Genomic DNA, 13,577 nt, shown 5'->3' on the forward strand with positions numbered 1-13,577 from the left:
TGCTGCGCTGCTGGCTGTGAGGATGGAGGGAGGGGCTGTGAGCCAGGGACGTGGCACCTCTAGAAACTGGAAAAGTGGGGAGTCGGTACTCCCCTGGAGCCTTGGGAGGGACTAGCCCTGCCCACACCTGGATTTAGCCTTCTAAGACCCAAATTGTGACCCCAAGACTGAAGTTGATAAACGTGTTGTTTTAAGCCATCAAGTTTGGTGATTTGTCACAGCCATCCTTGCAGACCCACACACACTGGCCTCAGAGCCCCTTATAAGGTGTGCAGCCCCTTGGGGTGTGCAGGCCAAGGGGGGTCCCAGGTCAGCTTCCTGGGGGCTGAGCTCCCCCAGGGGGGACAGGGGTGGAGCCAGGAGGTGGGGGGAGGCTCCCACCCCTCCCAGTGGCTATTTCCACTTAAAAGACCAATTTGGGGGGCACTCCCATGGGGTACAGGCTGGACACTCACCCACAGAGGGAGCAGAGTGATCCTGCTGTGGACAGACTGGGCCCCAGGCTGCACCGACGCACACAAGGAATACGCCGACCACTGGCTTCTTTCTAAGTAGGTGTATTTTTAAATAGCTTTCAAGATACACATATTTTCTCCTTTAAAAAATGTCTGTCAGAGCAGTCTTGTTCTTGTTTCGCTGGTTATCCTGGTGTCCCAGGCCCCAGTGTTCAGGGTGGGGAGCAGGGCCTGTCCACGCAGCCAGGACCCCAGCCGAGTGGCTCCACCCCGTCTCTCCACAGATCATGCAGGGCCGCGAGTGAGCTCAAACGTCCATTTATTTCAAAGCAGTAATAATTTAAAATTATAAAAACCTTTCCGCTGTTGAACATGTAGAGGGTGAGGTCAGAGACAAAGGGGAGGGAAGGTGGGACGCCCGGGCAGTGTGTGCGGGCGCCCGGCCCAGCCGGGTTGTCCCTGGGGAGGCCGAGCTCCCTCCGCAGCCTGGAAGGGTGGGTCCTCCGAGCCTCCTCCGCGGCGGGCCCGGTGGCGCTGCAGTCCGTGGGCGCGTGGGCTGTCTGCTGTTGCCCTGGGGGCTGGTTAGCCGGTTTGCTCAGGAGCTGCTGGCCGGGTTCTCATTGCCAGGTGAGCTGGAGGATGAGGAGGAGGAGGAGGAGAAGCTCACCCCAGCCAGGCCCGGGGGGTCAGTGGCCGTGTTCTGTCCTGTGAGGCTTTTTCGGCAGACGGGGCAGCTGTCGTGCTTCGCAAGACAGAGAGGAGAGGGAACAGTTCAGAGGCAGCGGGGGTGAGGGGTGAGGGGGATTGTCCCCGCCGGCCCACCACTCACCTGCTCCAGCCAGGGCACGATGCAGCCATCGTGGAAGAGGTGGTTGCAGGGCAGCTGCCGCACATGCTCACCCAGCCCATAGTCATCCTTGCACACGGGGCACTCCAGCCCCGAGCCTGCAAGGCAGGAGTGCGTCTCTCAGGGCAGCTCCCCTGCAGCCCTGCCCAAGGTGTCCCAGGGAGGAGGGGTCACTGGCCCAAGCCCAAGCCCAACCCCCCACCCCACCGCTGACCCCTGGGGCTCGTACCAACGTGCTCCTCAGTCACGGGCACAGTGGGGAGGGCCTGGATTTTCTCTTTGTCTGCGGGTGGGGGACCCGTGTTTTCAAACTGATTGAGGAGCTGAAAGACAAGAGGCCAGAGAGCAGGTGGGCTGGTGGGGCCCCTCGCCCCACGGGGCTATGAAATGCAAGGCGGGGTTACCTGCAAAAGCACCGAGGCCCAGTTTGTCCTGGCCTGACCCTGAGGGGTCAGAGGTCAGCTGCCCCAGGAGGCCCAGCCCTGGGCTTCTGCCCACTCTTCTGCTCATCACCACCTTGTAGCCAGGGCTGGTAGCCACCCCAGGGACACCACAGCCCCTTCCTAGGGCCAGGGTGGCTTCCAAGTCCTCACGTGGCTACAACCAGGGGGCAGTCACCGGTGACAGAATATGCAGCAGAAGGCCCCAAGGTGGCTACAGCCCCGCCTCATGAGTGCCACCCAAGACACAGACACGGGAGACACTCTGTCCTCCTGGGCCCAGCCTGTAGGGTTGTGGTCCCCACACCAGCTGAGCAAGGCCCTTGTACCTGCGTGATGATGGCGTCCAGGCCGTTGGCCCCCCAGGCGTAGTCCATCGGGTTTGAATGCAGGACGCCCCTGGGCAGAGAAGGCTGGGGTTCAAGTGGCAGAGGGGTGGGCCGGGCACAGGGGGCCCCTCCCCTACTCACCAGGGGCCCAGGCCCAGGTTGGGGATGGTGGCCGGGGTGATGATGCCGTTGACCAGCTGCTGGATGATCCTGGAACAGAGTGGCCAGACCCATGGTTAGCGCCCTTATGAGGAGGGGCCAGTGTAGGGGGCCTCGACTCTCAACTGGTGAGAAAAAGCCCAAACACAAGGGTGCTGGGGTAGAGGTCTCCTTGAGGCCTGGACAGTGCTGGTTGATACACAGTTGCATCCACCCCCATTTTGCAACCAAGAAGGAGTGCCATGGGGGGGCCTAAGGGGGGACCAGGAGCTCTGGAGTCAGCCCTGTTCCTCACAGCGGCCCTGAAACATGCCAGCCGAGGTCACAGTGAGTCAGGCCATGTCCTGAGCTGGACTAGCCTCGGCCTGCCTGCAATCAAGCTCCATCTACAAAGATCCACAGGACGCTCAGCCCTGTGTCCCGTGGAGCTAGGACGGGCCTTCTAGGTCTTCCCATCCTGTCCTCAGGACCCTGCACGCAGAAGGGGTAAGGACACTGGATACTGCCGTTTGCCTGTGCCCTGGGGCGGAGGCCTCTCTGAAGGACGCTGAGGGGCACACAGTGGGCACACGGCCTCTCAGCCAAACTGGACCCACAGGGGACCCACCCTGCCTGGAGGACGGCCCCTGAGCCAGCACCCACGCCTTGTGCCCACAGCACCTCCTGAAAGGACAGCTGGTTGCTCTGCCCAAGCGGGTGGGGTGGGCTGGACGCCCCCAGCCCCCCGCCCGCAGCCACCCCCGGGCCCCCTCACCCTTCCAGCGTGGGGACGCCTTCGTGCCGGCCGGTGGCCCGCCGCGCAGTGAGGCGGGCGCGGGGCTGCCGGGCGCCGTACCGGTGCCGGGAGTGCTGCTCTCGCTCCCGCCGGCTCTCGGGGTCCCTGCTATCATCAGCCTGTGCCCCAGGGGGGAACGTGGGGATCTCGAAGCTGTCGTCAAAGATGCCGAAAGCAAAGTGCCCATAGCCCTGCGGCAGCGTGAACAGGGGCTGGTCCACATTCTGCAGAGAGGAGGGCCATCATCATGGGAGAGGGGCCAGGGCTGGGCGGGAGGTGGGCAGCCCTCACAGGGAGCGGGGAGGCTGCCTCTCACCTCGAACGGTTGCTGCCGGCTCTGGTCCGCAGAGGCTGTGGAGGGGGCTGAACCATTCTCTGCACTCCTGAGGACAGTCACCATTAGCAGCAGGTGCACCCCACCCCAGACCGATGGCCAGAGGGTCAGATGAAGGCGGACCCCCTCCACCCCTGACCCAGGTCCAGCCAGTGCACCCTTGGGCTGAGGGTCCATGAGGGGGGTAGCCTTACCTGGTCTCTTCCGGAAGCTCCTCGATAAACCCAGACTCGCATCTTGGGCAGATGTAATCCTGGGGAGGACAGGGCAGGCAAGCATGATCTCAGGGCAAGGCGGTGCGTGTGTGTGTGTGACTCATCTCAAGGGCCCAGGTGGGAACCTGCTAGTTCCAGCCGTGTGGCCCCAGGCAGGGCTGGTACACTGACTTCCTTGCCCACATGGTGGGCCGTGACCTTGGAAGTTACATCACCAACCTCCCACGTCCCTGAGTCCATCAGCCTGTGCTCCCCACAGTGACAGAAGTCACAGTTTCAGGGCCTCCACTCAGCCACGTGGCCTGATGAAGGCTCTGACAAAGCCTGCAGCAAAGGGCCAGCTGACACGGGTCCAGGGAAGTTTCCCAACTTGGGGGACCTGAGAATGTTCCCTAACACCTCCACACCCATACAAGTATAAAGGAGGAGAGTGACTAGGAGAGTGACTAGTGGGGCTCCAGGACCACCTGGGCCTCAGAGACCAACTCCCAGGAAGGCAGCCACCGAGGGTGGGAGGCATACCCAGGCAGAGGAACCGGCCTGCAGAACATTCTGGACTGCCTGAGGTGTGGCCTGTGACCCCAGGCTGGACAGCCAGCAGGCAGACTGTGATGTCTCCAGTCAGCAGAGAGGTGGCTCTGCCCCTCAGGGACAGGGAGCCTGAGCACCAAATCCACTAGTTGGGCCTGGAACTGGCTCAGGTCCACATGTGTTCTAAGGCTGCAAGCGTGAGGTGCTTCCACTGAGGCCGCCCACGGTCCCAGTTCCCAGGAGCCTGGGGCACCGATGGCTGGGCCACCCTCTGTAGGGAACAATATGGAGGTGTGTGGGGTGTGGCCTGCCCTGAAGATGCTGGGGGCCAGGCACCTGTCAGGAAGGCGGGACCCCCACCTGCTCCACTGCAGAGAGCAAAGGGGCTAGGGAATCAAAGGACACCTCCTGAGCCAGGAGGGAGGGTAGGCCAGAGCTGCACATGTCCCGGGGACCTGTGTCCAGATGTGTAATGAACTCTTACGATTCAACAACAAAAGACAAACATCCCAGTTAGAAAATGGCCAGAAGTTCAGAACAGCATTTCTTCACAGACAGACAGGTGGCAATGAGCCAAGAAGGGATGTACACGTAGTCTGCCAACAGGGAAACACAAACCAAAACCAGCGGGACACACTCCACATCCACCCAGATGGCTGGACCCACAGAGCTGACAGGGACCACTGTGGGAGGCGGTGCAGAAATTGGAACCCCCACACGCAGGTGGACTATGAAATGGGGCAGTGTCCTCAGAAAACAGTCATGGTCACCCCATGACCCTGCAATTGCCCCACCAGGCACCCACCAGGGTGACAGAGACAGGTCCACACAGAAACCCACATGCACAGCAGCCAAACATAACCACATGTCCCTCCACACCCGGGAGCATCACTCAGACAAGGAAAGGAAAGCCCTGACACTTGCTACCATGTGGACGGACCCTGAGAACACGGTGCTCATTGAGAGAAGTAGACACAGAACACACAGAGCGTGATTCCACTGATGGGAAACATCCAGAACAGGCAGATCCACAGACAGAGTGGGATCCTGGTTGTCAAGGACCAAGAAGGTGACTGCTGATGGGGACGGGGCTTCTTGTTGAGTGACCAAATGTCCTGGACGAGGACACTGGTGATGGCCGGCTGCAAGACCTGAGCTTTAAGTGGGTGGGACATGTGGCACTGAAACTGTGAACCAGGAACAGCAGGACAGCAGCCCTCTGCCCTCCTGAGCAGGGGCGTGGGGCCCAGGGGAGGCTCCCCCAGGGAGTGCCCACCATAGCTGTCACTGGCATGGGGTTTCCAGGGCTGTCACTCAGCCTGTTGTTTACTTCAACATTTCATAGGCCAAGAAACGCAGTCACTGGAGGCTCTGTGCTTGGTAGCCAAGGTTCTTGCCCTCTCCAGGAGCCCGCAGGGGGAGGGCAATGGATAGGGGCAAACGTGGCTGCAGTTGAGTCTGAGCTGACTGAGGTGAGGAAGCTGGGAACCTTCTGGCCTGGGTCAACAGGAAGGCCCAGAACCTCCCTGAAGCCTGGCGGAACCCCCGTGAGAAAACTCTCTCTCCCGGGCACCCTTCCCAGGCCTGCACCCTGCCCTGGGCAAGCCTGGGAGAGCCAGGGCGGGGTGAGCAACACGCCCACTGGAGATAGGGTGTCTGTCCTCCACCCCTGAGGCTCACTGCTGCTCCTGGGGCCTGAGAGAGCCAATCACCATGCCATCCTCAGGGGTCCCTGTGTTCCCCGAGCCCCAGCACAGCCCAGACCGGCCATCTCAGGGCCTAGGCCTCTCCCTGTCCTGGGTCCCCACAGCCTGAGCTGGTATCTACCTGGCTTGCCCCCTCTCGGAAGCTGGGTCCCGGCTGCAAGCCTCCATCTCCTCTGCAAATGGAGGGTAGCCTCAACCCCAGGCTCTGGAATTGGCCCCTGAGCCACAGTGACCTGGTTTCAGGGAGGCCCCAGACTCTGCTGCACATGCAGAAGGTCCAGACCTGGGTCTTCAATGCTCCCTCCTCCAGAGGCCACACATCCCAGAAATTTAATTACCTCACCGTAACAGAAATGGGGACACCCTGGGATGGAATGATCACCCCCAACAGGACAGAGTCTATATACCTTGGCAGGGCCCTAGCTCGTGTGCACCTATCCCCAGCTGACAGCTTCTCTCCTGAGGAGACCAGGGTGAACACTCCCTCATTATTACCATGGCAACAGTGGCCCACAGGACAGACCATGCACTCCATTCACTCAGCACTTGCTCCCTGCAGTAGGCCCTTGGAGACAGACCTCACCTTTCATGCCACATGCAGACCCCAGGTTCCTGGCCAGGTGAGTGTCGGGGAATGGGGGACATTGAGGTGGGAGCTGGAGAGATGCTGGCCTTAACACTGAGCTGGCAGGGGGACCAGCCTGTGCCCCAGGGGCTCCGTGCAGAGGAAGGACCTTCTCTCTTCACCCTGACGGCTCTCCGAGGTGGCCTGTTCGACGGAACAGAGCTTGTTCCCATCCCCCCGACCCTGCTCAGGGACACTTCTGAGAGGAATCAGGGGTGTCCATAGGACAGCAGACAGAACCATGACCGCCACCAGTCAGGCCACCAGGAGCCTGGCCCGTGGATGTCCCAGATCCACCTCATCCCCGGTACTCCTGTTTCCTGGGGGATCGAGTCTGGGCCTGTGCGCCCGAGCAGAGGCCTCTGAGCTGGCCGGCCTGCCTGGTTCCTGCTCCCACACGCCCATTCCAGGCAGGCACCCGCCCTTCCGGGGCATCCTGGCCCCCTTGTGCAGGCACTCTTGAGCACAGGGGTGCCCTCGCCAACCCATCTGATGGGCGAGGAGAATGAGGCAGAGTCTCGTGGCTGCAGCGAGAAACCCCGGGAGCAGAGGGCCTGCAGCCACCCGAGTCTCACTGCCCCACTGGGGCAGGGGGAGGTGGGAGGGGTGCTGCTGGCGGGAGCCTCCCACTGTCACCAGGTTAAGAGCCCACCTCCCTACCCTCATGAACACCAAGTGCACCCCTACTCATAAACAGACACCTGTCTACAGGACCCCGTCAAACCCCTCCCAAACCCACAAATCAGTCCCCTTGCCTCCAATATTTGCTCCTAACAGAATTTACCAACATTCCAACAAATCAAATATTTGCCAATCATTTGCTCAGCATTGGCTCCCTGTAAACTCTGAGAGCAAAGGTCATGGCTACCTTGTCACCACTGGATCCTGTGACTAGAAAGGCCCTCGCCAGCTCAGTGTCCACAGACTGTCCACAGAGATCAGGATCCTTCTGGTCCGAGACTACATGGCCAGGATCCGGCCGCGTGCTGGCCCTGGGAAGGGAGGCCAGAACAGCTAACTACACAGACTACTTGGCCCCGGGCTGCCGATGGCTGTGGACAGGTCACTCTGGGGTAAGCCCAAGGCCCAGGGCCTGTCCGGGGCTCACACCAGCTGCAAGGGGCTCCCTGCAGCTCACCTAGGCTAGAGGGCTGTCCCACCAACCCGACCGTTCCTGCCAGTGGAGAAAACCAGACCCAGAGCTGGGGCGCACAGGAAGCCGGAAGAGGCAGAAGCAGTACGTCTTCCGGGAGGCTGGAGTGGGGGAGTCGGACAAGTCTCGGCCCCCCGAGTCTGCTCGCTCACCGAGGTTTCCATTTATCTGCCGGCCCTCATCCCCTTGCCTCTGGAAGCCACACCACCCTTCCCTTATCTTACACTCTCCTCCTGGGTCCAGGCACCCGTCTCCATTCCAGCTCACTCTCCTCTGTGGCTGGGATAATGCCCGGGATAATGCCCACGACTCCTACTAACTCCCCCAGGGAAGTCCACAGCAAGAAAGGCAGGGATGGGAATCTGGTTCTTAAAACAGCCAAAAGACCAAGGAGAGCTGGTGCTCAATCAATCGTCGCCACCCACAGCCCCTTTCCCTGGCCCCCCACATCGCCCTCTTCCTGCTCCTCCTGAGCTGGCCGAGCGGCAAATGCCACGAGCGGAGCCGGCCAGGGGTGCCGTCCCTTCTAGCCTTCCTCCCAGTCGGCGGGGGAGGGTCGGCCAAGCGGGGGACACCGACCCCATCCCAGACCTACCCACTCGGAACTTCCGGGCTGAGGGGCCTGGAAACCGAGCCTTTCACGAGCAGCTGTCCCGTGGCCTCCACCCGGACGAGAGCACAGGGCCCACCTGGGTCCAGACCCCGGGCCCCGGAAGGCGCAAGAACGCCGGCTCGGGCCGCCGTCGGGCCCGGGAGAGCTACGGCTCTCTCCCACGAGGCGCCCGCAGCGCTGACCGCGCTCGGGGCCGACTCCGCTCCCTCCCGGTAATCGGCCTCGCTGCGCCACCAGGGCCGCCGCTTCCGGACCCTCCGCAGGGACCTCAGTTTCCCCGTCCGTGCCAACTCGCCTCGGGCCAAGGCAGTGGCCCCCGCCCGCCCGGCCTGGGCCTCACCGGCAGGCGCGGCACGATCTCGACTGAGCAGCAGTGGCAGAAGTACCGTCCGGGCTGCGGCGACGCCTCGGCCATGGCCACCGCCGCCTCCTCCGCGCCGCCCGCCCCCCGCGCGGCGCCCGCCGCCGGCCGTTTGCTGCTCCCTCGCCGGCCGACGAGCCCGCGCACGCTCACGCACGGCACGCACAGCACGCACGGCGTGAGGAGGCGAAGGGCAGCGGAAACGGGACGGGCACCGCGCGAGGCGGGCGGTGGCTCGGGTGACGGTGGCCGCCGAGGAGCAAACTAGGAGCGGAGCTGGGCGGGGGTGGGGCCATGGGCGGGGCCTTGCTGGGCGGTTGCCTGCCGTAGCAACCTGGATCAGGGCCTGAGGTGGGTTTGGAGGCGGGCCCGGCTCGAAGGCTAAGGGGAAGGCCGAGGGCGGAGTTGGGGCGGGGTGGGGCCAAGCCCCTCCTCTTCTACAAATCTGCTACCAGCTCCCACCCCGACCCCCCTAGTTCCTTCATTATTTCTTCTATTGCCAAGACCCACCTGTTTGGAAATCAGTCCTGAATATTCATTGGAAGGATTGATGCTGAAGCTGAAACTCTTAATACTTTGGCCACCTGATGCAAAGAACCGACTCGTTGGAAAAGACCCTGATGAAAGATTGAAGGCGGGAGGAGAAGGGGATGACAGAGGATGAGATGGTTGGATGGCATCAACGACGCAAGATTGAAGGCGGGAGAAGGGGATGACAGAGGATGAGATGGTTGAATGGCATCAACGACGCAATGGATATGAGTTTGAGCAGGCTTCGGGAGCTGGTGATGGATAGGGAAGCCTGGTGTGCTGCAGTCCATGGGGTCGCAAAAAGTCGGACACGACTGAGCGACGATTGAGCGACTGAACCGAGTGACTGACTTACCTGTTTCTCACTTCTCTGTCCTCACTGCTCCTGGGATGCTCCGGTGCGCTCTCACCTCCAGGCGTTTGCACGGGCTGTAACCTTGCCCTGGTGCACCGTTGCCTAGATACCCACATGGCTTTCTTCCCCCACACCTTTCAAGTCTGTTCAAATGTCCACCTATTGAGGCATGTTCTGCAACAGCGCTTAGGTCCATATGATAAACTGTAGGGTCAGTTCCACAACAAAATGGATTTTTGTATCTTGTTCCCAGCTGGACTCAGAACAGGGCCTGGCACACAAGCTTTACATAAACATTCTTTGAATGCATGCAGACAGAAGACCCATTCCTGGATCAAGGAGGCCTGCTCTCCCATGCCTCAGTGTGACACTTGGCATAAGAGACTCTGAGCGAGGTGTGGCCTTGTTTCCATGATGCCTCAGGGTGAGGAGAGGGCAAAAAACCTACCCCTCCTCTCAAAATTAATCAGGCCAGGATCATTTCTGAAGTTAGTTTCAGGACAATTATATGCTTATTTCCTTACCCACTAGACAAACATTCATGAAACTCCTGTTGCATGCCAGACTCTGCTGGGGTGCAAGGACATAGCAGAGGAAACCACAGACAGGAAATGAAAGTGGTTTTCTGAAATACTCCATGACTGGAGGACACAGAGCAGGCTGCAGACGCCCCAGCCCCACGGGACTGAGCCAGGGGATGAGCCCCTAGGGTACCCTTGGCTCTGCCTGGAGAGACAGAACTTCCCACGGGACAGGACCTTAGAGCCAGGACTTTGAGTAATGAATAGGAGTTAGATGGAGGTGGGATTCCTGCTGAGAGTTGGGAGTATTGGAGCCAGAGTGTCAAAGAATTACAAATTGGAACCTGTGCATAAAGGGTCTTAAATGTCAAGAGGCAGGGAATAGGGACTTGTCTGCCAGCCACCATCTTGCACCCCTCAAAGCTCAGAGGTGATTCCGAGGCATTCCTGCTCTGACCACCAGAGAGCGCCCCAGCCCTGTTGCTGGGAAACAAGCCCTGTTGCTGGGGTAAAAGACACCCCCCTCCCCAATTTGCCTCCACCCAACCCTCCCCTGAGGGGTATAGGGAGGGGCCCTTTGCTTCAGACCTTTACTGCCTAGCTCCTGACTTGTTTCACACCAGACATACATTCATTGATTCATTCATCCTACAGAAGTTTCATTTTGTTTTTTTTTGTTTGGTTTGTTTTTTTCTTTTCCTTTTGACTTATGGGATCTTAGTTCCCCAACCAGGGATTGAACCTGGGCCCAGAGCAGTGAGACCACCTAGTTCTAACTACTGAACTGCCAGGGAATTCCCCATCCTGCAAAAATTTATGAAGTACCACCCAAGAGGCCTTGGAGTCAGTGGGCTCACAGCATTCAAATCCGACCAACTCACACTGGCTATGTGGCCCTGGGCAACTCACTTAACCTCTCTGGGCAGGTGGCAGAAACTTCCTCTTGAGGGTTTGAGATTGGATTATGCTTGAGGTTCCTGTGGGCCATACGGCCTTCCTGAGTTCATCTACCCTTCTGGCACCTATCCCCAGCCCAGTGCAGTCTTATTGGCCCCCATGAGTGGGCCGAACTGCAACCCCCCTCAGGACCTTTGCCTGGTCATGCCCTCTGCTGGGAGTCCCATTCCCACCATCCTTTCTCTTTTGCTGCTTCTCAGAAGGGTGCTCTGATCCTGTCCTGGGGGAGCCCAGTGCCCTCTTCCTTCTCTCCCCAGCTCAGCCACCCCCAGATCCAGGAGTTATCAGTGGTATCTCCTAATATGTGAAGCCAATACCCAGAATATAGTAGGTGCTCAATAGATTCTTGAATAAAAGAACAATTAGTGAGTGCCTGCTGTGTTCCAGGCCAGAGTAGGGTGCTGGGAATGCAATGGGAACAAGAATATGGAGTTTTGTATCTTATAAAACTAAGCGCTTAGGATGTACCAGCCAGATGTTTAATCCTCACACAAGCATCAGGATGTGGGAGCAATGAAGACTCTTGTTTTACAGATGTGAAAGTGAAAGTGAAAGTCACTCAGTCTTGTTTGACTTTTGGCAAGCCCATTAACTATATGGTCCATGGAATTCTCCAAGCCAGAATACTGGAGTGGTTAGCCTTTCCCTTCTCCAGGGGATCTTCCCAACCCAGGATCGAACCCAAGTCTCCTGCATTGCAGTAGACTGAGGCTCAAACACGGTCACACAGCAGACACAACCATTGGACCTCTGGGTCTGGGCTCCTTGCCCTGCTGGTTACCCTGGGACTGGGACATCCAAATTCAGGTAATCAGGCCGGTATCTGCATGTGATCCAGAGGTGCTGATGTTCTGGGGCCTCATGCATCCATTTATGACCAGTGGGCACCTTGCTGCTGCCACTGATGGGACAGATGTGTGATGGGAGGCCTGGCCACCCCAGGGCTCTCTGATTGTGGAGTGCCTCCTGATGGGTTCTCAGCATTTTCTTGAATAGTCTTTGAAAGTGCATTAGGAAGTAACCCCTCAGCACAGGACTATTTCACCCCCTAGTCACTGACTTGGGTTCAAATCCAGCCTCTGGGAGGGAGCTTTGGGAACGCTAGAGCTGGAGAAAGCAGTTCTGTCACCCACTTCCCAGGGAGGCCACCGCCCCACGGGGCATTATTTCAACAGGCATGAATACACTGCTATCTGCTTAAGCATTTTATTGCTTGCTTTTCAACCTTTTATTTACATATTTTGACTTATGTCCTTTTTATTATTTGTATTTGTTGGTTTGTGTGTTATATTTTTAATTTTAGACCCCTGAGTCACCCATACCCAGGACCTGGCAGCCCCAGAACCTCAGATGCCCTTCAATCTATTCTCCTGGGGTCAAGCCACCATCCTCTTAGGTCAAACTTCCTTCATTTCCACCTGCTCAAGGAATCTATCAGGACTAAGTCGTCAGGACCAGGACCTGTGAAGCCAGTGGGGGAGATGGATACCTCCATCCTCTCTCTCTTGAGCAACCTCTCTTGAATGCTGCTCAAAAGTTGTTATTTTAAACAATTTCTAACTTCCAGAAGTGTTTCAAGAATAGTACAAAGGGTCCCACGCGTCCTTGACTCGGGTACACCAGTGGCGAACTTTTTTTGCTCTATGTGTCTGTGTGGAATTTTGGGCAAACTTGCTGCCCCCAGCCCCTTTATCCCAAGCACGACCAGGTGTACTTCTAAAGCTAGGCCACTCTCTCATCTGAAGAAGCAGCACGTTTACCAAATTGGGTAATTAAGCTTTCATAGCTTTATCAAGGCTGCTCTGCCTCCCTCAAAGGAGGTGGGGTTGCACCACCTCTCAGCCTGGCAGGGATGGAGATCACCACGCAATCCTTCAATCACAGATGCTGGTATCGACCGTGTGCCAGGCGCAAGAACACAGCCGGGATACAGCAACAAATGTCTGCAAAGTCAGACACTCAACAATATTGAGCACTGTGATGTGCAGAATAAAGGCCCCCATATACGTCTGACATTTTAGCTCATTAAGACTCCTGTCAGACTGCTAATTTCCAGAACAGTAAATAATAAGTCTGTGCTATTTTAAGCAGTTAAATTTACGACACTTTGTTAAAGCAGCAAACAGGAAACTCATACGTCAAGCTATTACATGGTCACCTCCAGACACAGGCCGCCTGAGCATTTCCGTATTTCCCTGAAGTCTCGCCCCAGTAGGCTATCCCTCCTGCCATTGGCAAGTGCTGGATCACGTGGTTGTGCCTGACATCACTTCAACCCTGTTCAGCCAATCAGGATTCGCCTCCAAGCTGAGGGCAGGTCCGGCCTTCTGGGTCAAACGTGGCCGCCAGATTCCTGCGTAAAATCCTGTTGTTCTTTCATAGGGAAGAGGATGGCGTGGGGACATTAAGGGGGCAACGTGGGAAAGTAGCTAAGGGAAGGGGCAAGAATTGAGTTGTCTCTGAAGGAAGGGCTTCAAACCTAGGCCGACAAGCCTAGACTCCATCCAGGGGCTATGGGGAGCCCTGGGTGGCATTTGGAGCAGGGACCACACAAATGGTTTGGACGTTACAATACCCAGCTCTATTCAGAGTTCTCCTATGCTATCTGCCATGGCCGAGTCTTCAGTGTTGTCTTGTGTGAAGTATTAGTCACTCAGTTGTGTCCAACTC

General features: G+C 58.1%; 1 protein-coding gene across 2 annotated transcripts; it reads right to left on the bottom strand.

Annotated features, from left to right (window-relative positions):
• Positions 1-546: 546 nt before the first annotated feature.
• Positions 547-8,769, bottom strand: RNF126 (ring finger protein 126). 2 transcript variants are annotated; one of them, XM_070374239.1, is made up of 9 exons: positions 8,523-8,769; positions 3,534-3,592; positions 3,322-3,388; positions 2,985-3,196; positions 2,213-2,281; positions 2,072-2,141; positions 1,532-1,625; positions 1,285-1,400; positions 547-1,197 (listed from the first exon to the last, which is right to left on the bottom strand). In XM_070374239.1, exons 1-9 carry the CDS (start codon positions 8,595-8,597, stop codon positions 1,051-1,053), a joined length of 909 nt encoding a protein of 302 aa, XP_070230340.1. In that variant the 5' UTR covers positions 8,598-8,769; the 3' UTR covers positions 547-1,050. The 2 variants fall into 2 exon arrangements, with proteins under 2 accessions (XP_070230340.1, XP_070230339.1); XM_070374238.1 differs by having other exon boundaries at positions 2,985-3,229; positions 8,523-8,765.
• Between the last annotated feature and the right edge of the window lie 4,808 nt (positions 8,770-13,577).

Source organism: Bos mutus, chromosome 7, assembly GCF_027580195.1.
Source record: "Bos mutus isolate GX-2022 chromosome 7, NWIPB_WYAK_1.1, whole genome shotgun sequence".
NCBI lineage: Eukaryota > Metazoa > Chordata > Mammalia > Artiodactyla > Bovidae > Bos > Bos mutus.